Here is a 23,431-nt window from a genome sequence, read left to right on the forward strand (position 1 = left end):
GGGTGTGGGAGCAGACCCGGGTCTGGGGGCGTCGGGCTCTTGAGGGTCTTCCCTCAGCCGGGAGGTGGCCGGAGTTCGCGCATAGGGGACAGTGGAGTTGGGTGAGTAATCAGTGTCGGTTTTGGGTTTGAAAGGCTATCCTCAGAGCTGCTTCTCACTTGAAACAGAACTTCTTGAGGGGACGGGGGTCTTCACCACGCACAGGTGGTTGTTTGCACGAGGATGACCCCTTCATTTGCTCCCCCGCCTCTGCACGTACGAATTTTTCTCCTGGACTCCTGGAAAGATTCTGGTGGGAGCTTGAGACCATCTGGGGGAGGGGAGAGAGGTGACAAGAAAAGTGAGGAAAACTCGACCTCATTTAAGATATCTTGAGTTGGTCCTTTCCCATTAGGAATTGTTACAGGGTAACTTAGAATCGAGATGATTTCTTTAGCATTTTCTAAGGATTTGACATACCCCAGTGTCCTCCTCTGCCTGGTGATGTGCTTCTTGTGCAAATGCATTAAATTCTTTCATTCTAGACTTGTTTAGGTGGAGAACAGATTATTTCTAAGATAATCTCCACTCCCGCCCCACCCCTTTTTGGTATACGTTGAGACTCTTAACAATTGTCCATTCATCAGTCTACTGTTGGTTTATAGTTTCAATTTGTTTGGGGGTAGTGCTGAGAAGTAAAAGGAGTGTATGTTTCAATCTTAAATTTAAGATTTTGGCCAGCCACAGTCTGTTTGATAACGAGGTTCATGATTGATTGTACCCCATGTGCTACCCTTCCTAGCTGATTGATAAAGGGATAATCCTTTAAACCTGTTAGCTTTTTTGGTTTGTTTTATCAATAGCAAGAGAGAAATCAGGGTCAGTGGTGGCTATGTAGTGGACTTATTTATTGATAGGATCTTGTTAGACAATCGGGGGTCAGTTTTTTGTAATATAGTAAAAAAATAGGGTAAGGGAATTCAAAAATAACTTCAGATTGAAATGTTGTGGGATAACAGTGTTAATATTAGTGCTAAAGACTTCTATGTTTTTAGATAGGCACCACTTCCTGCCTACTGATTCCTTTTCCTTCCTGGTCTAGGGAGCTCTCCAGTCTCACGAACTGCTGTTCTCCGGGGTTTTCCATGGTGAGATCATTAAATTTTGACATCAAAAGTTATAATCAGAATCTATGGGAAAACTGTTAAATCAGGAAGCAGTATTTGAGATGTGGGACATGGCATAGTCTTTTTGTGCCTACCAACTGCTGGTTGTTACTAACAGTTTTTATTTTCTATATTTCCTCTTTTGGATTGTAGAAGCAGTCATCTTTTTTGCAGAGCACTATTTTTTGTTAGATAGGAAGAGGAATCTTTTCAGTTTCTTCAAGTTTGTGGCTTCCTTTTTCATTTTGAAGAGGAATATGAAAGATAGAGGAGAAAACATTTGAGTTCTGAAAGCTTTGGATTATTATTGGAGTGTTATCTATGTGATCATGGACAATTAATCTCTTTAAGCCTCAGTTTCCTTATCTGTGAAAAGAGGATAAAAATACTTTCTTCAAGATTCCTGTGTGGACTGAATTAAACAGCCTATTTGAAAAGAACCTAAAACAGTGTTTATTTATATTTAGCACATTATAGTTGCTCAGTAAATACTATTTATTAATATTTCTGTTATTATTAGAGAAAGTATACATTTAAAGAATATTTCTCTGATCCTTATTCCAGTAGGAGGTATGTATGTTCATTGTTTATCTTAAGACGTTAAAATATTGCCATGATTCATAATGGTTTTTAGTGCCTTGCTTGTTGAAGAGCATCTTGTTCAACTTGGGCTTTTAGCAAGGAAGCCCTAGGGGACCTTGGTTATGGAAGAAAATCAAAATTCTTTTAGATAGAAAGTGCTTTGATGTAAGGAAAATATTAGTACATTTTCTCAAGAATAGAACTTTTTGCATTTGTACTCTTTCGGTCATAGTGAAGAAAAATTTTGTCTGGGTGGAGAAATGGCACAGATGACTGTCTAGGTCCATGGCAACTTAGAAGTGAGACTAGCTAGCTTCCTCTTTGCAAATTGAAAGGTAAAAATTCAGAACGATAGCAGATGACTTTCAGTTTCTTTGATCATGATCCAGCAACCTTAATTACAGCAAATAGGAATTTTATGTAGTAAAATAGCCTCAAGTTCAAAATGAATTAAACATCCTTTTGTAAAATAACAGCTTTATTGAGATAATTCACATATCATAAAAATTCACCCATTTGAAGTGTATAATTTGGTGGTATTTAGTATATTCATCTAGCGTATAAATGGTTTTGTGCAACCATCAACACTAATTTCAAGAGTATTTTCATCACCCCAAAAAGAAACCTCATATCCATTAGTAGTCACTCCCCCTTCCTCCCTCCCTCCCTCTGGCCCTTGGCAACCACTGATCTTTTTGTTTATATGGATTTACCTATTCTGAACATTTTGTATAAATGGAATAATGTAGTAAGAGGCCTTTTGTGACTGGTTTCTTTTAGGTGTAGTGTTTTCAAGGCTTATTCTTGTTGTGGCATGTATCAGTATTTCATTCCTTTTACGGCTGAATAATATTCCTTGTATGTATGTACCTCACTTTGTTTATCCATTCATTAGGTGATGGACGTTAGAGTTGTTTCCAGTTTGGGGCTCTTATGAATAAAACTGTGAAATCCGTATGCAGGTTTTTTGTGTGAAAGTATGTTTTCCAATCCTTTCACTATGTGTAGAAGTGGAATTGCTTCATATAGTAATTTGATGGAATTAAACATCTTTATAAGTGCTCTCAGTTATTCATAAGAGCCCCATGTGCTTAATATATCAAATGGTCCTTGTGTGGATGCCTAGGAAGACAGGAGGCAGTATGTACCATGTGGTTAAAAATACAGGCTCTGGAAACTTCAAACTAGTAGATAAATAAGTTCTGGAGAGTCAGTGGACAGCATAGTGATTATAGTCAACAACACTGTATTCTAATCTTCAAAGTTGCTAGGAGACTAGATCTTAATTGTTCTTACCACAAAGAAGAAATGTTAATTATGTGACATGATAGAAGTGTTAGCCAATGCGACAGTAGTAATCATATTGCAGTAGAGCTGTCCCTCAGTGTCTGGGGGAATTGGTTTCAGGACCCCCTTGGATACCAAGATCTGCAGGTGTTCAAGTGCTTTATATGAGGTGGTGGTACAGTTGGCCCTCCATATCTATGGATTTTGCATCCATCCACAAATTCAACCAACTGCGGACGAAACTTCAGAGAGAGACTGAAAGTGTACCGAACCAACAGAATGTACATGTTAAACTTACACAAGATTATGTGTCAATTATATCTCCAAAAAGGGAGAAAAAATGAATAAGAATGCAAGCTCTGGAACCTGACTGCCTGGTTTCAAATCTCAGCTCTGCCGCTTTCTGTGTGACCTTGGGCAAGTTACTTAACCTCTTGGTGCCTTAGTTTCCTCCTCTAAAATGAGGACAGAGTGTCTACCTTATAAGGCTGTTATGAGAATTAAATGAGGTAATGCATGGAAAGTACATAGAAGGTACTCAATAACATGAGCCATTATGAAAATGCTAGTTGTGATTATAGTAGCTTCTATTTTTATTTGTTTCTCCTCCTTGCTCTAGTTTCAGAAACTCAAATTGAAGAACTTTGATCAGTGGTGTGTCTGGAGCTCCCCAGTGAGTCCTGGGTGGCAAAAATACTGCCTGTTGTTGATTAGGCAGAGGGTTTATGGGAACACAAAAGAGCCTAATGCAGGGGCAGCAATGAGGAGTATGATTTTGAGCAGTGCTTCTCAAACTTGAATGAATCGCCTGGAGGGGCTTGTTAAAACATAGATTGCCAAGCTCCACTTCCGAGTTTCCAGTTCTGTCCATCTGAGGTGGAGCATCAGAAGTTGAGTTTCTGAGAAGTTCCCAAAGGGCACCACTCTGCTAATCTGGGAGCTGCACTGTGAGAACCACTGAGAAGAGAGCCTTGAATTAGATGGAAGGAAACCTGATTTCTGATGCTGGATGCTTTTCCCCAGTGGATACTGAACAGTTTTTTTTGGCCATACCATGCGGCCTGTGGGATCTTAGTTCCCGGATCAGGGATCAAACTTGTGCCCTCTGCAGTGGAAGCACGGAGTCTTAACCACTAGACTGCCAGGGAAGTCCCTGGATACTGAACGACTAATGCATCTCTGTTTTGCTGTCTAATAGCATCTCTCACATCCAAGTAACACATCCAAGCAGAACTCTTGATTTCCACATTTGCCCACTCTTGCAAATCTACTCTGTCCAGTATCACGTAAACCCATTCACCAAGTCCCTCAGACCAAAAATCCTAATGTCTTTCGTTCTCTTTCTCTTCCTTCTACATCCAGTTCATTAGCAGGTTCTGTGTTGGCTTGTCAGAATATATCCTGAATATGAGCAATTCTCATCACTTCTACTCCCTACTTCCAGGATCAAACTGAGTCCTCTCTTGCCTGGACCACTGCTGTACCTTCCTCATTGGTCTCCCTGCTGTGAGTAGAGGCTTCCCTTGTGGCTCAGCTGGTAAAGAATCCGCCTGCAATGCAGGAGACCTGGGTTCGATCCCTGGGTTGGGCTGTGAGTGGAGTCGGTGCCCCTAACCCCTGTTGTTCAAATCAGCTGTAGTTAAGAGTCTGCTGCAGTTAGTACAGGGACAGGCCATGAGGGCTTCGACTAGAGTAATGGCAATAAAGGACAAGTTTGGGACTTGGTAAATCACTGGATTTGGGGAGTAAGGGAGAAAGAGGGGCTGAAGGGGTGTTACCCTCAGGTTTCTAGCTTAGGTTGTCAGGTAAGATTGTGGTGTCCTAGCCTCAGAAAAAGCCACAGTTTAGGACAACATGCAAACTACTCCATGCTCAATTTCCTTATCTATGAAATGAAGTCTGGATTAAATGAGCTCTGAGGCTCTTACCGGTTCTGCAGTTGAATGTTAAACTTGCCAACTCCAGCTCATGTCACTGGATGTTTTATCTTCTGCTCTGTCAGTCACAGAGGCATGATTGATAAGTAAGAATAGATTGGAGGTGGCGGGGAGCGCTGAAGGTGGGTTTTTCTGTCTTGTGCTTTTGAAAGGAGTGAATTTCTGGCCCCACAGCACGTTTGAGTGTCATGAAATTATAGAATGTTATAATTCAACCCTGAGAGCACTGCCAATGAGGAAACCGAGGCCAGAGAGGGAAAGTAGCCCCAAATCACACTGCAAATTTCTTGACTCCTGGTCCACACTCTGTTGCTGCCTCCCCCTTCCCTCAGTCTCTGTTAAGATGTAAATAACCTTCTGTCCAAGCACCTCATCTGGTTCAAGGGTATGGATGCTTCCAGTGAAAATGTGGATGAGACTTGGAAGGAGAGAGAAATGTGAGCCAAACCCTGGCTAATTCCCCACAATCTCATCCCCAATCCTTCTGGGAAGGGCTTCTCCCTCTTTTTTTTTTTTTTTATTTAAGGTCTTTTTTATTTTCCTCCACACTGGCAAAAGTTCCGAGGGAGCTTAAAGTTCTGTAAACATCTTAACTGTCCCTCTTCCCCACCCCCACTTGTGAATTTACAAAGCAAAGGAGAGCAAGAGCCCCAGTTTTTAATGGTTTCCCATCTCCTCATGCTGTTTGATCCAAAAACTATATACAAGTTTGTAGCAGTCTCTGTATAGTTATTGTACATGTTTAGGAGGGAGGGTGGCCAAAAGGGATAGGGAGAATGCTGATCCAAAAGAATAAAAACAGAAACCAAATAGAATCATCCCAAACCAAACTGCTCTCAGAGCAACTCCAGCCTTCCTCGGGCCATGATGTCAGAAAGGGAAGGCGCTCGACCAGGAGCCGCCTGAACCACAGCACTTCTTGCGCGGGGACAGATGGTCCGGTGGCTGCAGACCAAAGTGTGATTGGCAATTTCAGGTGATGTTCTGTGGGGGGTTGGCGGAGGCAGGAAGAGTATTTGCTTATAAATAGGGCTTGAATACATTTATATTTGCAGTGAAGGGGTATTAGGAGGCCACGATCGAGGCCAGAACCAGGCTTCTCTCTCCCGTCCCCTCCATCCCACGGGAATCTCCTGTTTAGTGGTTTCCACGGATGAAGGTCTTAAAAGATGGTCAGGTTTTGCATGTTCTCTTTTCAGAAAAGGCAAGCCAGCAACTTGCCGTTCCAGAATCTTTAGACAAAACCTTTCGGGGCCACAGCAAGACACACACGCAATGCTCTGAGGAACCAGATGAAATTCCGGGCTTTTATCAGAAGCAGAAGTTTATCCCTATCCAAAATGAAATTATACAAATTCATACATATGGTAAAGATCCTAACTGCCTCTTAAACGAGACAAATTTTCAGCAGAAAGGCCCAAAACAAACTGGTCCTAGTCCTCTGAAGTAAAAATATTTATGGGAAAAAATCCGTTTTTGTAAGAAAGAAAAATTAAAAATAAGTTCCTCTCCCAGGCCATAGGGCTTCCTTTGTCCAATCAGGTTGGAGTATGCCAGGGGAGAAGTCAGCTTGCTTGGAAGTCACTATCTAATGAAGAAAAAACAAGAATCCTTTCTCTGAAAGGATCCTCAGAAAGAACGAGGGCGAGGGGTGTGCAACATCAAACCAATCAATCTAAACACCACCCCACTCAGGGCCTCTTGGATGCAATCCCGAAGTTAGCTGTGGCAATGCCACCTGCAGACTGGAAGAGCTCTGACTGTCTCTGTCGGACGCTCAAGTCACAGTCCATGTTCTCCCTCTTTTTTAAGCAAAAGTGGGCTTCCCAGATGGTGCTAGTGGTAAAGAACCTGCCTGCCAATGCAGGAGACATAAGAGGTGGGTGCTGAACCCCTGGGTCAGAAGATCCCCCGGAGGAGGGCATGGCAACCAACTCCAGTGTTCTTGCCTGGAGAATCCCAGAGGATTCTGGTGGGCCTGGTGGGCCACGGTCCATAGGGTCGCAAAGAGTCAGACACAACTGAAGCGACTTAGCACACATGTGCGTTTATTATTAAAGTCAAGGAGCTCTTTTAATATTCAGTGACGCTAAGAAGTGTCTGATCCCTTGAATTACTTAGGAGCCTGTAGATTTTTAACTGAAACCTTCTCTGTCATTTGGTCATTTTTCATAACATTAAAGAATCTGATAGTAGACTCAGTGTAATGGTCCCAGCCTGTCTGGGCAGGTACATTACAACCTATTCTTAGCTTGGAAATGCTTTACTGATTAAGTCAGCGACTAGGAGATACTAAATTATCACCCCAGCAGCGTGGATCCCCAATTCTGGAAGACTTCCATGGAGTGAGCGTGTGACCCTGCGTTGATTGCCAGCGTGTTTGGCTTCCAAGTGAATAGCTCTGCCTGTGTTTGCTTTAGCTCCTCTTCCAGTGCTGAACAAACACACCTGTTGATCTTTTTTCCTATCGGGATTTTTGCACTGTTCCAACTACGTAAACCAGCTATGCCAACACGTTCTGCGGTGTTGGTTTATTGAAGGGAACAATGGAGGTTGACCGAGACTTTTGCTTCGTTTTTTTCCTTCCTTGTGGCACAGCCCGTGGCCTTCTTTTCTCTGTATATGCGGTTTGGTTTCTCTGAGATACAGTGTGACTGCCTCGTCATTTTTAGGTGTAGCTAGACAGGAGTCAGCTTACACAGAGGCCGGGGTTCCTCATCGTTCCGGGCTTGAGTCACTGACTGTTAAGTGCCTGCTGGCGTGGGTCATGCTCCGCCAGGTGGTGAGGGGACCGCAGAAACAGACGTGGCCCACCACCGCTCTGTAGGATCGGAAAGTACTTGGCAGCTCAGCTTCCCCATGGAGAGGATGCTCAGTGTTACTGTCTTTCTGGTTTTTCCACGTAAGCATATGTTACTTTTGTAATCAGAAAACCTGAAAAGCGGAGCTGGGTGAAAACACATTGTTGAGTGAGAAAAGCAAGGTGTAGACTGACATGTACAGTGTGCAGTCTTTCACATAAAAGTATTAAAACATAAAAAAAGATATTGCATGTTTATGGATACATGAATATGTGTAAAAGTATAAAAACAGATCGGAAGGATTTTGTATCCACTTCAGGATAGTGGTTATCTCTTGGGGAGGCAGGGGAATGGGGCTGGGGACTGCAACTGGAACTTCAGAAGCCTCTTGAACACTTTATTTTCTTAAAGAAAAAGAAATGTGACAGGTGTTAATTATTTGTTAAGTCAGAGTAATGGGTTCATGGGTGTTTGTTATATCTTTCTCCATACTTTTCTTTGTTTTTGAAAATGTGAACTAAATGCCTTTTACTCTTTTGGTAAAGCAAATGTTTTTTAAATGTGTGTTGGAGAAATCAGCCAGCCAGCCATGAAATTAAGATTTAAAGTAGCATTTATGATTTACCATCAAAATAAGTCGTAAATATGGTGTGATGCCATTTATATGAAGTTTTTAAAACATGCGAAACAATACTCTATATTGTTTTGGGATACATGCATAGAAAATATAAAAACAAAAATGAAGATGAAAAATGCCAGACTCAATGGTTTCCTGAGAAGGGTTGTGCTGGGGTTTCGACTCCATAATGTTTTATTTCTTATGTAGGTGTTGAGCACCTACCTGGGTATACTGTATATTATGCTCTAAATCTAGTTTACTTAAAAAATAGTTTATTCTTTAAAAGCAGTATAAGCCTCAATTTCTGTGTTTTAGGGGATCAGCAAAGGCATGGGTTAGTGTATGCTGGGGATAGGTTCAGAGAAAGGCTCATGGGGCAGAGGGTGTAGAATTTGAAGGAATGTTTCAAGATGGATAAGATTTTTTAAATGCAATGGGTAGAAGAGCCCAGCTTAGTGTTTGAGGTTAGGGTGTGTGGAGACCAGCCTACTCTAGAGTTGAGTTTGTCTAGTAGAAGTGTGTTGTACAGGTTGATAGGTGAATTATACATGCCGGGAAATTGAGCACCTTAATCACCAGGCTCTTTCAGGTTGTCTTCATTTAGTCATCTGGGCTTCTCTTCCTTTTCTAACTTCTTGCCTCTCCTTTTTGAGATTCAGTAAACTGATACATTATCCAGAGAGTTCCAGGTACAGACACATTATGGTTTAGTTCAGGAATATGTTAATTAAAAATGTTAACAGATACGTTATGGTTTTAGTTCAGACATAAGTTCAGTTTAGGCTCTGATACCTTTGCTAATGAAGTCCACCATTTATCTTGGCCTTTCTGGCTATGCCAGCACTCTGGGCTGATGTCTTTAAAAAATAGTCTACAGTGATGTTAAGGTCCTTTTCCTAGGAGATTACTGATGGCCTTTAAAGCTCCTAAACTTGCACCATTAGGATTGCTTTTTTTTCTGCTATATTACTGGCAGATGGTAATACTCTTTTATGGAGAGAATCTAAGGATTCTTTCTTATTCTGCTATTCAGTCTCCCAACCCAACTTTCCCATTAATATCTTCCTGTAGAGTTTATTCTCTGATCTTTATATTTTGCTAACATAGAAGCTTATGGACTTAGAGAGTTCAAGTGTACTCATGTTAAGAGTATTTGCAAATACTGAAATACAAATCAGTGGCCCTTTGGGTTTTCTAGTTTGTGCTTTTTGTTTTGTCTAAGCTTTCTCTCTCTAAGCCAAACTTTCCTGTATTCTTTAATCCTTCTTTTCTCTCTTCTTCTCCTCTGCCTGGGAAACTGTAAACACATTCAAGTAGCATTGTTTGTATTTCTGTAGTAGTACATGTGATGGTTTGTTTACCAATTACTTAACAACCTTCCAGAGATGTTCAGAAATCTTACTACTAAAAAGTCAGGGCCCTAGTCATAGCTAAAGATTTATACAAGAATATTCCCTTTGGGATCTTAGTAGAAATCAATGTGAAAATAATCATATTGACTACATTTTTATTTAAAAGCAACTTTAGGATCACATCTTTATGTCAAAGTAGGTACTTGGTTAACTTGTTCTGTTTTCTAAATGTTAGTATGGAATAAATTACAAAAATCAGGAGGAGGAAGAACACCAACATTTCTTAAGCACTGAGTGTGTGTCAGGCAGCATTTACCTCATCACCTGCTATTATTGCTTAACTACCTGTAGGAATTGTGCTGAAGGACTTTTTACACATTATCCCATTTAAACTTCCCAGTGCTCTTAAGATTGCTTAATTTAGTTGGATGCATGATACAGGGTGCTCAGGGCTGGTGCACCGGGATGACCTGGAGGGATGGGATGGGGAGGGAGGTGGGAGGGGGGTTCTGGAAGGGGAAACCATGTACACCCATGGTGGATTCATGTCAATGTATGGCAAAACAAATACAATATTGTAAAGTTTAAAAATAGACAAATAAACTGATTTAAAATAAAAAAAAAGATTGCTTAATTTATTTCTTAGAAAGGTGATCTGGAGAAGGCAATGGCACCCCACTCCAGTACAAGAGCCTGGAAAATCCCATGGATGGAGGAGCCTGGTAGGCTATAGTCCATGGGGTCGCTAAGAGTCGGACACGACTGAGCGACTTCACTTTCACTTTTCCTGTTCATGCACTGGCGAAGGAAATGGCAACCCACTCCAGTATTCTTGCCTGGAGAATCCTAGGGACAGCGGAGCCTGGTGGACTGCCATCTATAGGGTCGCACAAAGTTGGACACGACTGAAGCGACTTAGCAGTAGCAGCAGCAGAAAGGTGATCATGTATACAATACTAATTGAGAAAGGTATAAAAAGGTTTGCACTGAAAACTTGGTCTCTGCCACAGGCCCCTCCAATCACCAGTTCCATTTCCATACCACTGCTTCTGATGTCTTATGTGTTCTTTCAGAAATATGCTGTAAATACATAAACATAATCATATATTTTATTTTAAAGATTTTTACACAAAATGGAGTTATTACTTTGCATATAATTCTGCAACTTTTTTTCAACGAGTGTTTCATGTCAGTGGATATAGATGTACTGTAATTGATTTTTACCGGTCCCATTGATAAAAATCCCTTTTCTTTTAATAGGTAAGTTCGACCCATATATATTTATTGGAGTGACTGATATATTTGGTTTTAGTTCTATTTTTAATATTTTCTTTTAAAAAACTTTCACTATCAGGACTGTACTTGCTTTGGGAGGTGGGTATATTCTGGTGTAGGTTCTGATGATTTGAAAGAGTTATCTTGTTATTCTAGTGATTGTGTGTAACTTTATACCATGTTTCTTCAGACAGTCTATTGACTCCCTACCATGGGTAATGATGAAATTAGTACTATTTCCTGCCTCCTTCCCACCTGCCTTTAGTTGATTATAATAGTTATTTTTCTTAGTTTTATTTTATATCTTTAAACATACCTGTATATTAGGGCGTCAAAGGATGAGATTGCTGGATGGCATCACCAGTGCAGTGGACATGAACTTGGGCAAACTTAAGGAGATGATGAAGGACCGGGAAGCTTGGCATTCTGTAGTCCATGGGGTCACAAAGAGTCAAACACGACTGAGAGAACAACAACAACATACCTATATATTCCTTGAGCTACCAGTTATAAGTATCTTTTGAGCCTTGTCAGTAAAAGATGAGGAAATCAGTCTACTTCTTTCAGTCCACTTTTCCTCCATCCCACTTTAACATTTGCCAGTTACATTATTTTTGCATTCTCTTCTGCAACCAGAAAGCCTCAAATTTAAGGCTCAAGCTTTACAAAGTTTTAAAAATGTACATGCTTATTTACTTTTGTCTGCACTGGGTCTTGATTCCACGTGGGGGCTACTCTTTAGTTGTGGTGCGGGGCTTCTTTTGTTGCAGAGTCCAGGTTCTAGGTGGGCAGGCGGGCTCCAGGAGTTGCAGCATGTGTGCTCAGTAGTTGCCCATTCGCCAGCTCTAGAGCTTGGGCTCAGTGGCTGTGGCGCACACATGGGCTTAGTTGCGTCAGGGCATGTGGAGTCTTTTCAGAACAGAGATCGAACCCGTGTCCCCTACATTGGCAGGCGGATTCTTGTCCACCACCAGCCTTTTGCCTTTGCTTGTTTCTCCATTTATTGTATTATTAATTGAAGTTTTTCCTCTAGTAGTTTCCTCAGGAACGAGTCAAGGAAACCAGATTCCCTGAGTTCTTACATGCTGAAGCATGCTTTTCTGTTGCCTCTGTACTTAACAGTTTGGCTTAGTATACAATTATTTCAGGTCACTCTTTTTTGTGTGTGTTTTTTAAACTGTGAACTACTGTGTAAAAGTACATAAAACAATTGTGTGGTGTGGTAACTTGATAAACTTGATAAATAATCAGAGAGTGAACTCCCTGGAATCCCCCGTGTCTGTTGTCTATCACCCCTCCTTCCTTCCCCCAAGAGATAACCACATCCTTTTATGTGAATCACTCCGTGCTTCCTTTATTGTGTTGCTAGTATGGATGAGGAGAAGGCAATGGCACCCTACTCCAGTACTCTTGCCTGGAAAATCCCGTGGATGGAGGAGCCTGGTAGCCTACAGTCCATGGGGTCGCTAAGAGTTGGACACGACTGAGTGACTTCACTTTCACTTTTCACTTTCATGCATTGGAGAAGGAAATGGCAACCCACTCCACTATTCTTGCCTGGAGAATCCCAGGGACGGGGGAGCCTGGTGGGCTGGCGTCTGTGGGGTCCCACAGAGTTGGACACGACTGAAGTGACTTAGCAGCAGCAGTATGGATGATCCCTAAGTGATAGAAATCATTTTTGCCAGTTTGTGAAGTATGTATAAATAGAATTATATAGTATTTACTCTTTTATTCTTTGCTTGTTTTTTTTTGTTCAGTGTGACATCTGTAAGATTCATATTACTTGCAGCCTTATTCCATTTATTTACATTGCTGTGAAGTATTTTATTATATGAACACATGGAAGTTTATTTCTCTGTTGATAGACAATTGGGTTATTTCTAGTTTGGAGCTATCAGTTCAGTTCAGTCACTCAGTTGTGTCTGACTTTTTGTGAACCCATGGACTGCAGCACGCCAGGCTTCCCTGTCCATCACCAACTCCTGGAGTTTACTCAAACTCACGTCTGTCGAGTTGGTGATGCCATCCAACCATCTCATCCTCTGTCATCCCCTTCTCCCGCCTTCAATCTTTCCCAGCATCAGGGTCTTTCCAAATGAGTCAGTTCTTCGCATCAGGTGGCCAAAGTATTGGAGTTTCAGCTTCAGCATCACTCCTTCCAATGAATATACAGGGTTGATTTCCTTTAGGATTGACTGGTTGGATCTCCTTGCAGTCCAAGGGACTCTCAAGAGTCTTCTCCAACACCACAGTTCAAAAGCATCGATTCTTCAGTGCTCAGCTTTCCTTATAGTCCAACTCTCACATCCATACGTGACTACTGGAAAAACCATAGCCTTGACTAGATGGACCTTTGCTGGCAAAGTAATGTCTCTGCTTTTAATATGCTGTCTATGTTTGTCATAGCTTTTCTTCCAAGGGGCAAGCGTCTTTTAATTTCATGGCTGCAGTCACCATCTGCAGTGATTTTGGAGCCCCCCAAAAATAAAGTCTCTCACTGTTTCCATGGTTTCACCATCTATTTGCCATGAAGTGATGGGACTGGATGCCATGATCTTAGTTTTCTGAATGTTGAGTCTTAAGCCAGCTTTTTCACTCTCCTCTTTCACTTTCATCAAGAGTCTTTTTAGTTCTTCTTTGTTTTCTACCACAAGTGTGGTGTCATCTGCATATCAGAGATTATGAACACTTTTATATGTGTGTCCTGTTACACATATCTATCTGTTTCTCTAAAGATATATAGATATATATCGACATATATCTATAGATATATATCTACATATCTTTAGTTTTAGGGTATGTGTATTTTGTTCTTCCTCGATATAGCCGGACTTTTTCAAAGTGGTTGTGTCCGTTTATACCCCTACCAGCAGTTGTGAGACTCCCTTGGGTCACTTCTCTCTTGATCTGTGGTGCTGCTTCACTGTCGTGTAGTCCAGGTGGTCCTTTGGGGTAGGCGATATTCCAATTTTACAGATAAGAAAGCATATTCAAGGTGGTCAGGTAATTTAGTGAAGGTTTATAGTGGATGCCACAACCTACATTTGAACTGTGTTCTCTCCAACTGTAAGCCTTCCCATGCTGCCTTTACGGATAGAACTTCCTGATAATTGCGTAGGGTGCTGAAACCTCACCTGGGAAGATGAACTTTTTTTTTTAAGAGTAGGTTGCTTTCCTTTGGCTTGGGCATAGTTGTTCTTGGAGGTAACCTGTTTCTCAGAGTCCCTTCCAATGTTGTGATGCAGGTGATACTCACCCAACACATCTACCTTCCTGACAACTTGTGTCTTCCTTTTTTTTTCCTTGCTTTTAGCATCCAGCCCGTGTATGGAGCACAGCACCCTCCTCTGGACCCTCGGCTCACCAAAAAGTAAGTCAAAATATGTTTCCTCTCATGCATGTACTTCTTCTAAAACCCGTGGAACCCTCCCCTACTTTGTAGAAGTGACAGTTTCCGCTTTGCCCTTTTCTGGCTTCTCTGTTCTGTTTTGGATCAGAAGATGAACAGTCTTCTTACCTCTAAGCAGTCTGTTACTAAGTGGAAAATTAAGTTACATCAGAGATCTTTTTCTTATGTTGGAAGTTGGTTTATATAGGGTTTGTCTCTGTTCTGTGAGAAGGGCTTACTTGGTAAATATTGTCTTAAAATTGACTGATTGACCCATGCTTCTCAATCACTCACACACACACACACGCACGCACGCACACACACACACACACCTCCCCTCTTCCTTATGCACACACACGCTCTTCCTTACTTACTCTCTGAGAACCGGGGCAAATAGAACTTAACTATGGAGCTGGCATTCTTCAGGTCCTTTTTCTCTTTGACACACGTAAGGAAACCCAGCCAGACAGTGGAGTTAAAAGATCCCTGGGGGCTATTTCTTCTAGTAAAATACTAATAAATTATTTTCAAACACAGAAGAGCCCTAGTTAAATCCCAGCTGTATGGGTGTGTATTCATACCCCCAGTTATCACTTTATCACACCTTTCTCTCATAGGCCATCGTTCAGCCACAATAAGTTTAAATGATGGGTCATCTTCTCACATGTTCTAAGAACTTTGGCCTCTCTCTTTTTGCAGGTTTAATCTTAGAGTCTTACCTCTAGGAAAGCTGTCATTCATAGTGAAAGCTGAATGATTTAAGAGGTACAAGAGACCTAGATTTTCATCCTTCTGGGGCCTGTGTCATAATAGCCACCCTTTCTTCCTTCATAGTCAGTGGGGAAGTAAAGAGAATATACATTAAAGTATTTTGAATACCTAGAAAAATACCTTACAAATGTGCATTATCAATATTTTAATATTCTTTTAATAACTGAATGTGTGGTGAACTTTTCTCTAATTCCACCAACCCATTCTTTTTTCAGTTTGGCCAATATGTAGAAAGTACAGTCTTCTGAAATACTGTGAAGCATGACTGCTGTTCATTTCTGTAAAATGCAATTTTTGGTTTTTTTTAATCAGAAGTCGCCAGTGTAAGCTCTCCGAGGGCTGGGACTTTGTTTTGTTCACCAGTGTGTCTTAACACCCAGACAAGCGAAAAGAAAATTCAGTAAATGTTACTGTAAAACATTTATTGCCCTTATTTTAGGTCCTAAGTACTAAGTAGATATTTATGGAAAGAAGGAATGAAATCCCTCCATTTACTTAGACAGTGGGTTTTTCTTTAACGTTTCTTAGTATGTATCTTGTATTAGATCTTCTCAAGGGGATACATGTTTTCTGTGCTATTTGCGTGATATTTCCGTTAAGTATGATGGGTTCTATTTCCCAGTTTTACTCACAGGGGACTGTCTGGTTTGTTGGCCAGTGGGGCAGGCGCTGTTAATTACCTACCCAGCCGCCTTCCCGGCCCCTGCTTCTTCCTTGCTCAAGACCATAGTTTCATTCAGCTCTTGAACAGGCAACAGTGTACTTAGAGTAGGCATCTGGGTTAGTTTAAGGCTTTTATAATAATTCCTCAGTAATACCAGTGACTAATCTGTGATGGGCTCATCTCATTGGTTCTGGCCAGTGAGCTGTAAAAGAAGAGTCTAAAGGAGAGTTTTTAGCAGGAGTTTCTTTTCCAATCAGTAAGACATCATTTTGTGAAGAAAACCACTTTCTGCCTCCACTCACATTTCCTGCTTTTGCATGTGTTAATGTGAAAATAAGGTGCCAAAAACTATTAACAGTTAACTTGTAACGTGAGGGAAGGACAAGAGAATTGCAGAAACACCAGCTTAGTACCCTGACGTCATGGTCTTTACAATTTAAGTGTCAGAGTTGAGTATTCTGTTCCTTCTAGCCAATTCTGTTCACAGCCAGGATTTGTCCATGTTTGTAAGGCAGTGGGATGTACTATCCTATTTTATGTTTGGTTCAGAGTCACCATACCTTGCCTGCACCTGTCATCAGCAGAGTTTTCCTTGAATCTGTATTTAGGATGGGTCTTAAAATATCACCATATCACAAACTGCAAAGGCAAACTTTATACACTCTTGTTTTGCACCTGTTAACAATATAAAACCATGAATGTTTCCACTGGTCATTCAGCAGAATTGCATTCATGCGACCCGTAGAAGTAGTTGTTTAGCTCTGTGATTTGGGAGGAGTATAACTGTCACCGAATAAATTGCATACCCTTTTTTGTGTGTGTGCACATGGAGGTTTGGTATTAGCACTCTACAGTAAGGGACAACAAGTAGGTCTGCACTGGACCATTTTACAATTCCAGATTGTTAGTATAAAACATTTATTGCCCTTATTTTAGTACCTTTGTTGGGACATTTTTATTACTTTCTCTGATGCATGATTATCGTCCCACTTTAGGCCGTTAATTACTGAGTGGTTAATCCTCATCACAGCAGAAGCCTTTATGTTGGATCTTCAATCATCTAAACTGCGCAAGCACAACCAGTCACCCCCGTCTGTGTATATTGACTTCCATTTGCCAAATTATTGCCATTAGTGGTAATACTGCCTGCAATAATTTTTATTGCTCAGAAAAAACTAGTCTTACCGCAGAGTGGCCCCATTGGCCACCTGATGGTATGACAGGCTTCTAAATTTATTGTTTTCTGAATTGATATTCTAGTTCTGAGTTATAATTCTAGTTCACGCAAAGCCCCTCTAGTTACTGATGTGACTGGATTTACTGAATTCCCCACTTGCTTACATCCCTTACCAGTGTCAAATAAATTTTTGTCATATTTCTACTAAGTGAATAGCCATATCAGTAAAAACAGTAGAGTATTAATCCAATTACAGAGTGATTGATCTTTTGTGTCTTAACCCCTATAACCTGTAGCCACTCTTCTGCAAAATATCCTTTGGTTTGTGTTACCGTCTAACAACTTATTAATCATCAAAAACTGAGTTTCTCTTAATGGGTCATTCATTATGTATTTGTGAGTTTTGAGTGTCACCTGTACTTCTTGAATCTCTTTTTATGCATCACTTACTAACTCCATAATCTTGGGCAAATTACTCAACCTCTCTGACCCTTAGATTCCTCATCCATGAAGTAGCAATAATAAGGCTTACCTCACAAAGTTGTTGTGAGCATTAAATGAGGTATCTGTGAAAGTGCTTTTTATTTATTTATTTATTTATTTATTTATTTTTGAAAGTGCTTTTTAAACTATAATTTGGCATACAGCTGTAAGGAGGTGTTTGTACGAGGCCAGTTTGGTTGTAACTTTGGTGTAGTTCTGTTTAAATAATTTTGGTTAAACTTGAAGCCACACTGTGGCATTATTGTGCCTTGGGTTAGTTATAGGTTAAGTTGGGACCATGTTAAAATGAGGCAGCCTGTATGCCAGAGGCACCCCCAGCTAGAATCACCTGGATTCACTTTTTACTGTGACTGCTGGGGTCAAAGGGGAAGAGAGACATTTCTCCTCCAAGGATCACATCCTCAAATGTGGCTTCTTCCCATTCTGGCTACCAACACACACAGCCTGTTTCATGTAGAGCGAGAGTCTCCCTACAAAGAGTTAGGGCTGTCAGCTGTGGACATGTGGAAATTACTGCTGTGGTGCAATGTGCTCAGTTTGCTTGGTAACTCCTCTTCTCAGGCTGCAGATCCTAGTCGTCCTCAACTCGATTCATCTTTTTAACCAGTTCTTCCGGGCAGGGTGGTTAGAAAGTACAGGCAGCCTCTACAGTCAGGTAGACCTGGATTTGGGCCCAGACTTCGCTGCCTGCTCATGACCTCAGGAAGCCTCTGTTTCTTCATCTGTCTATAGGAATAATAATAATAGTACCTCCATAGGCTTATGAATGAGCATGAGTAAGAAAAATGGGTATATATAAATAGTAGTACAGAGCCTGGCACCTAGTGAACAGCCAATAAATGTTAACTACCATGTATATAAGGGCTTCCCTGGTGGCTCAGTGGTAAAGAATCTGCCTGCCACACGGGTTCGATCCCTGGGTCAGGAAGATCCCCTGGAGAAGGAAATGGCAGCCCACTCCAGTGTTCTTGCCTGGGAAATCCCACGGACAGAGGAGCCTGGCGGGCTATAGTCCACGGGGTCGCAAAAAGAGTTGGATACAACTTAGCGACTAAACAACAACAACAAAACCATGTGTGTATGAATTTACATTATTCCCCGTGGAGAACAATATCAATCAACAGAAAAGCTGCAAAGCTTTTAGATCTTCCCCTCACTGTTGCAGGTCTGTCGCTCTTTCTGCTTCCTCTGAGAGGTATCTCTTCACTGTCACGCTCCTTTTTTTTGGTTTGTTTTTGGCTATGCTGCATGACTTGCAGGATCTTACTTCCCTGACCAGGAGTGAACCCAAGCCCCTGTAGTGGAAGCACAGCGTCCTAACCCCTGGACCACCAAGGAATTCCCTCCTCTTTCATTCTTGAGAGTGGTTCTTACAACCTTATTCTGTCCTCAGACTCCTTCCCCTATAGGTGATGCCAACCCCTTCCTCCATGAAGGTCTCTTTCCTAAGGACAGAGCTGACTTCTTTAACTGGCTGATGACTGAGTGTGGGCTTTTGTGAGGTAGGGATCTCTAATTTCTAGCAGAATGTAAATGGGCAGCTTGGACTCTCGCGTGACTTCTCACTACAGGGAAAGGCAGCCTTTTCTCCCTTCTCTCCTCTCCACTGTGTTGGAATAGTTCCTTCCAATGTCTATTTGCAAAGCGTTCATCTGAGTGATTCCAATTCTTATTCTAGTGCACTTATTTTGAACCTTCATCTGCTTCAAAAATATAATGAAATACTTTAAATGCATAAAAAGGTTAAAGGATAAAGATAACAAACGCTCATGTACCCACCACTCAGATAATTTACCTTCTTCACTTGTGTAGAAAGCTCAGCATCTGTCAGAACCCAATGCCCAGCATGACCCATCTCTTGGTGCAGTGTTTTAATCCATCCAGGGTGTGCATATTGCTTCATCCAGTGTTAGACTAACAGTATCCAGTCAGTTCTTTGACTTGATTTAAAATTCAGCTTGATTTTGATCCTCTTGATTCGTGGTTTATTTAAAGAATTCTTTTTGGCCCAGGCAGAGCAGCTTTTGGGATCTTAGTTCCCTAACAGAGATTGGACCCGGGCCCACGGCAGTGAACGCTCCAAGTCCTAACCACTGGACTGCCAGGGAATTCCCTAAAGAATTCTTTTTTTTTTTTTTAAGACTATTGAGGTATAGCCAGTTAACAGTGTTGTGATAGTTTCAGGTGAATAATGAAGGGACTCAGCCATATATCCCTACAGAATCCTTAAGACTTCAAGAGGGTATTTAGGAAACATCAACCAAGAGAAAAACAAATAATAACCTTGCCCTCCCAAGCACTTCATATCACTCTTTTGGATTCATCATGCGCAATCTTGAGGTTCATGTGGTCTCCAAAGAGGAAAACAATATCCTCCTGTGCTTTTTTCCGTTCTTTTTTGATGGCAGCTCTTTCTGATACATCTGCCTGTTTGTTCTTGACAGCGGACCCTCTGAGGTGAGTACTGCAGGCTGCAGATCTGGGTCCCCTTTCACAGAGGAGAAGCCGTCATAGTGGCGGGTCCAGAACGTACAGCCTCAGCGGGTCTACCGGGGAGTAATTTGCCTCTGGCTCCTGGGTGGGTTTCTGACGAGCAGATTTTTGTGCTGCATTACCTCAGTTTTATTTTTTTTTTCAGTAGGTTTAGAAGTACTCTTTCTTTGGTGATTGACGAGAGCCAACAAAACAACCTTTTCCAGTGATTAATAAAAATAATATGCTCATTGTAGAAAACATGAATAATTCAGAGAAGGTATAAAAATTAAGTGTCAACTATCATTCCACAGCCCAGAGATAAGCAGTGTTAACATTTTTGATGCATTTTCTTCCTGGTCTTTTCTGTGCACATACTTTTTAAGAAATATAGAGATCATAAAAAATACATAATTTTGGTTCAGTTTTCACTTTATTGAGCTCACTTTCTAGTGTTATTAAATAGCCTTCACAATGTGATTTTCAGTGGCATCTGGTGGCTGAACCGTAGTATATTTCATCATTTGTAATTTCTAGATGTTTATGTTTGCAGTTTTTAACCAAAATACACAATACCATTATAAACTGTTCCAGATCACCTTTGTTTGACTCTCTGATTCTTTTCTTTTTTTTTCTTTTCAAACTTTAACCTTTTTATTTTGGGTTGAAGTATAGCCTATGAACAATGTTGCGGTAGTTTCAGGTGAACAGCAGAGGGACTCAGCCATACATATACACATATCCGTTCTCCCCCAAACCCCGCTCCCATCCAGGCTGACACATAACACTGAGCAGAGTTCCATGTGCTACACAGTCGGTCCTTGTCTGATTGTTTTCTTATGGTCAGAGATTATGAGGCATTTTAAGATTCAGGCTATGTGAATACAGCCTGAATAGCTATTCAGGCTATGTTGTTTTCCGGAAGGTGGTACGACACACACCCCCACCTGTGCTATTAGAGAGCTGGTCTCACTACACCTGGGTCGTCACCAAGAGGATGCATCTTTGAATCTTTGCTGATTTAGTGGGTGGAAAATGGTTTCTCGTTTCCATCACGTTTGAGCTGTTACATCGTGTAATCTCATGTTATCTCTTGCATCTTGTGTGATACGTTTTCCTTTACTCTATGTGAGGCTAGTGTTTGAAAATATGCCTGTCATATCTTACTCCTTTTTTGGTGTTAATAATAGGGTCATTCTGATGAGCTGTGTGAGTTACCAGTGTCTCTTTATCAATACTAACAACAGTTATCTTTCAGAATGACTGTTGGACATATCTCAGGAGGTGTGATAGGTATTAGACCAGCCACCTCTACCTAAAGGGAAGAATATCTCTTGGAAATGGGGAACTTCAGCTCTTATGGCAGAGCTTGATTTTTAGACTAGAGTTGCCCTGCCTTGCCGAGGGAAATAGTGAGGCATTTTAATGATGTTGCTTTCCAGTCCTCAGGTGTAAACTTACACGAGGCTGTATTCTTTGTTTCCTTGCTTGGGGTATGAGGGATGCTAGATAAGACTAAATTATAGAAACATCCCAACCACGTGGTCCCCTGGAACCAGAATAAGGGCCACCAGACCTTAAGGAATTCACAGAAAGAAGAAAACTTCAGGGGGACTTCCCTGGCGGTTCAGTGTTTAAGACTCCATGCTTCTGCTGCAGGGGGCGTGGGTTCAATCCCTGGTTGGGAAACTAAGATCCTGCATGCTGCATGGCACAGCCAAAAAAAAAAGAGGAAACGTTCAGGAAAGTTGGAATGGCCTGCCTGACTCTTAGGACTAGGCTCTCTTTCCTCAACAAGTTAATTGAGTATTTCCCAAACTCAAGTCATGTATCGTCTTCACGACTTTTTTGCGATATTTTATACTATTATTATTAAATGCATTTGAAAAAATAAACTTGTGTATTCAATTAGATTTACTTTTAAAGTAAATCCTACTAGTTTTGTAAGTGGAAAACCAGTATCATTTGCCCAAAATAGAAAATAACCTCAGAAATACAGTGAAACACAAAACAGTCTTATTAATTAAATTCTAAGCCAGATCCTGTTGCTTACAAAATGTCGAACCTGAGGCTGCCCTCACTTTGTTAAAAAATAATCCTAAAGACAGAGTGGCGTCAAACTCAGATCCCTCCTCAAGAGCAGCAGGACTTTAACAGAATAAAAAGACAACAACTTGTTCATTTTGAAACTCAATGTTTAATAATAATACAGGTGGGCTACCTAAAATTATCTCCTGTTCTACCAGTAGTTGATGTCCTGCTCTAGAAAATATTTTAGGGTACGTTGCCATAACAGATTAACTCTGAAATCTCAGTGGATTGACACAACAGAGGCTTATTTCTCACTCATGCTTCTGGACCAAGGTAGGGTAAAGAGGGTGTGGAGGGCAGGCTCTGCTCCACTTAGTCACTCTGTCATGCAGGCTGAAGGTGGTGCCGCCACCTGCAGCCTCGCCAGTTATCACGACAGAAGAAAGCTTATAGAGAACTCACACCTAGGACTTCCCTGGTGGTTCATTGGTTAGGACTCTGCACTTCCATTGCAGGAGGCACAAGTGTGATCCCTGGACGGGGAAGTTCTGCATGCCACATTGTATGGCAAAAAAAAAAAAAAGAGGGAGAACTCACACCTGTTCTTTACACATTGGCTCAGCAGGGACTGCCTCACTTCTCTCCTCAGCCCATTGGCCAGAATCAGTAGCCTCACCTAAGTGCCGGGGCTGGGAGGTATAGAGGAGAACGTGGAATATTTGGAGAGTGATGCTGTCTTTGTTTCTTCTGGTTCTGCAGCATAATGCTGGTCTCAGCGCTTCTAGATAAGGAATGGATATGGATATTTTTTATTTGAAGAGGATAGTGATTGTGTATGAGATAATTTGTAATACTATTAATAATTTGTTAAGAGAAAGTGGTCGGATATGTCAGACTGTTCCTTGGTAACAGTGTCTCCTTTCTTAAAGCTTCATTAAAGAACGGTCAAAAGTCAGCACGGTTCCTCTGAAGAGTAAGAAGGCCTCCAGTTTTCACGAGTTTGCCCGGAACACCAGTGACGCTTGGGACATTGGTGATGACGAGGAAGAGGACTTTTCATCCCCTGCTTTCCAAACTTTGAACTCAAAAGTTGCTTTGGCGACTGCTGCCCAAGTGCTGGAAAACCACAGCAAGCTGAGAGTGAAACCAGAACGGTCCCAGTCAACGACATCTGATGTACCTGCCAGCTACAAGGTCATAAAGTCCAGCAGTGACGCCCAGCTGTCCAGAAATTCCAGTAAGTCTGTCCAGCTCCCCGCCATAGGCTCAGCCTTTTCAGCAGAGCTCACTTTAAATAAAAACAGGTTCTGGGCGGGGGAGGCATCCCTCAGGTCGTCCACTGGATGATAAGTAAGCAAGCTGGAGCCTGAGGGCCCTCAGGGAACCTCATTGGTCAGGAGCTGTGCTCGCTCCTCCCGCCCGA

General features: G+C 41.5%; 1 protein-coding gene across 5 annotated transcripts in view; it reads left to right on the forward strand.

Annotated features, from left to right (window-relative positions):
• TBC1D22B (TBC1 domain family member 22B) overlaps positions 1–23,431 on the forward strand; it is a 73,192-nt gene that overhangs the window by 408 nt on the left and 49,353 nt on the right. For 4 of the 5 annotated variants that reach the window (XM_081520561.1, XM_081520562.1, XM_081520563.1 and 1 more), the window contains exons 2-3: positions 14,315–14,371; positions 22,938–23,245. In XM_081520561.1, the coding sequence (XP_081376687.1) occupies positions 14,315–14,371; positions 22,938–23,245 (365 nt within the window). Of the gene's footprint in view, positions 1–1,087; positions 1,128–14,314; positions 14,372–22,937; positions 23,246–23,431 lie in introns of those variants that run through there. The other variant, XM_081520565.1, reaches the window with a different exon arrangement.

The sequence above is a fragment of the Giraffa tippelskirchi genome, chromosome 8 (genome assembly GCF_054371585.1).
Source record: "Giraffa tippelskirchi isolate mGirTip1 chromosome 8, T2T-mGirTip1v1.2.pri, whole genome shotgun sequence".
NCBI lineage: Eukaryota > Metazoa > Chordata > Mammalia > Artiodactyla > Giraffidae > Giraffa > Giraffa tippelskirchi.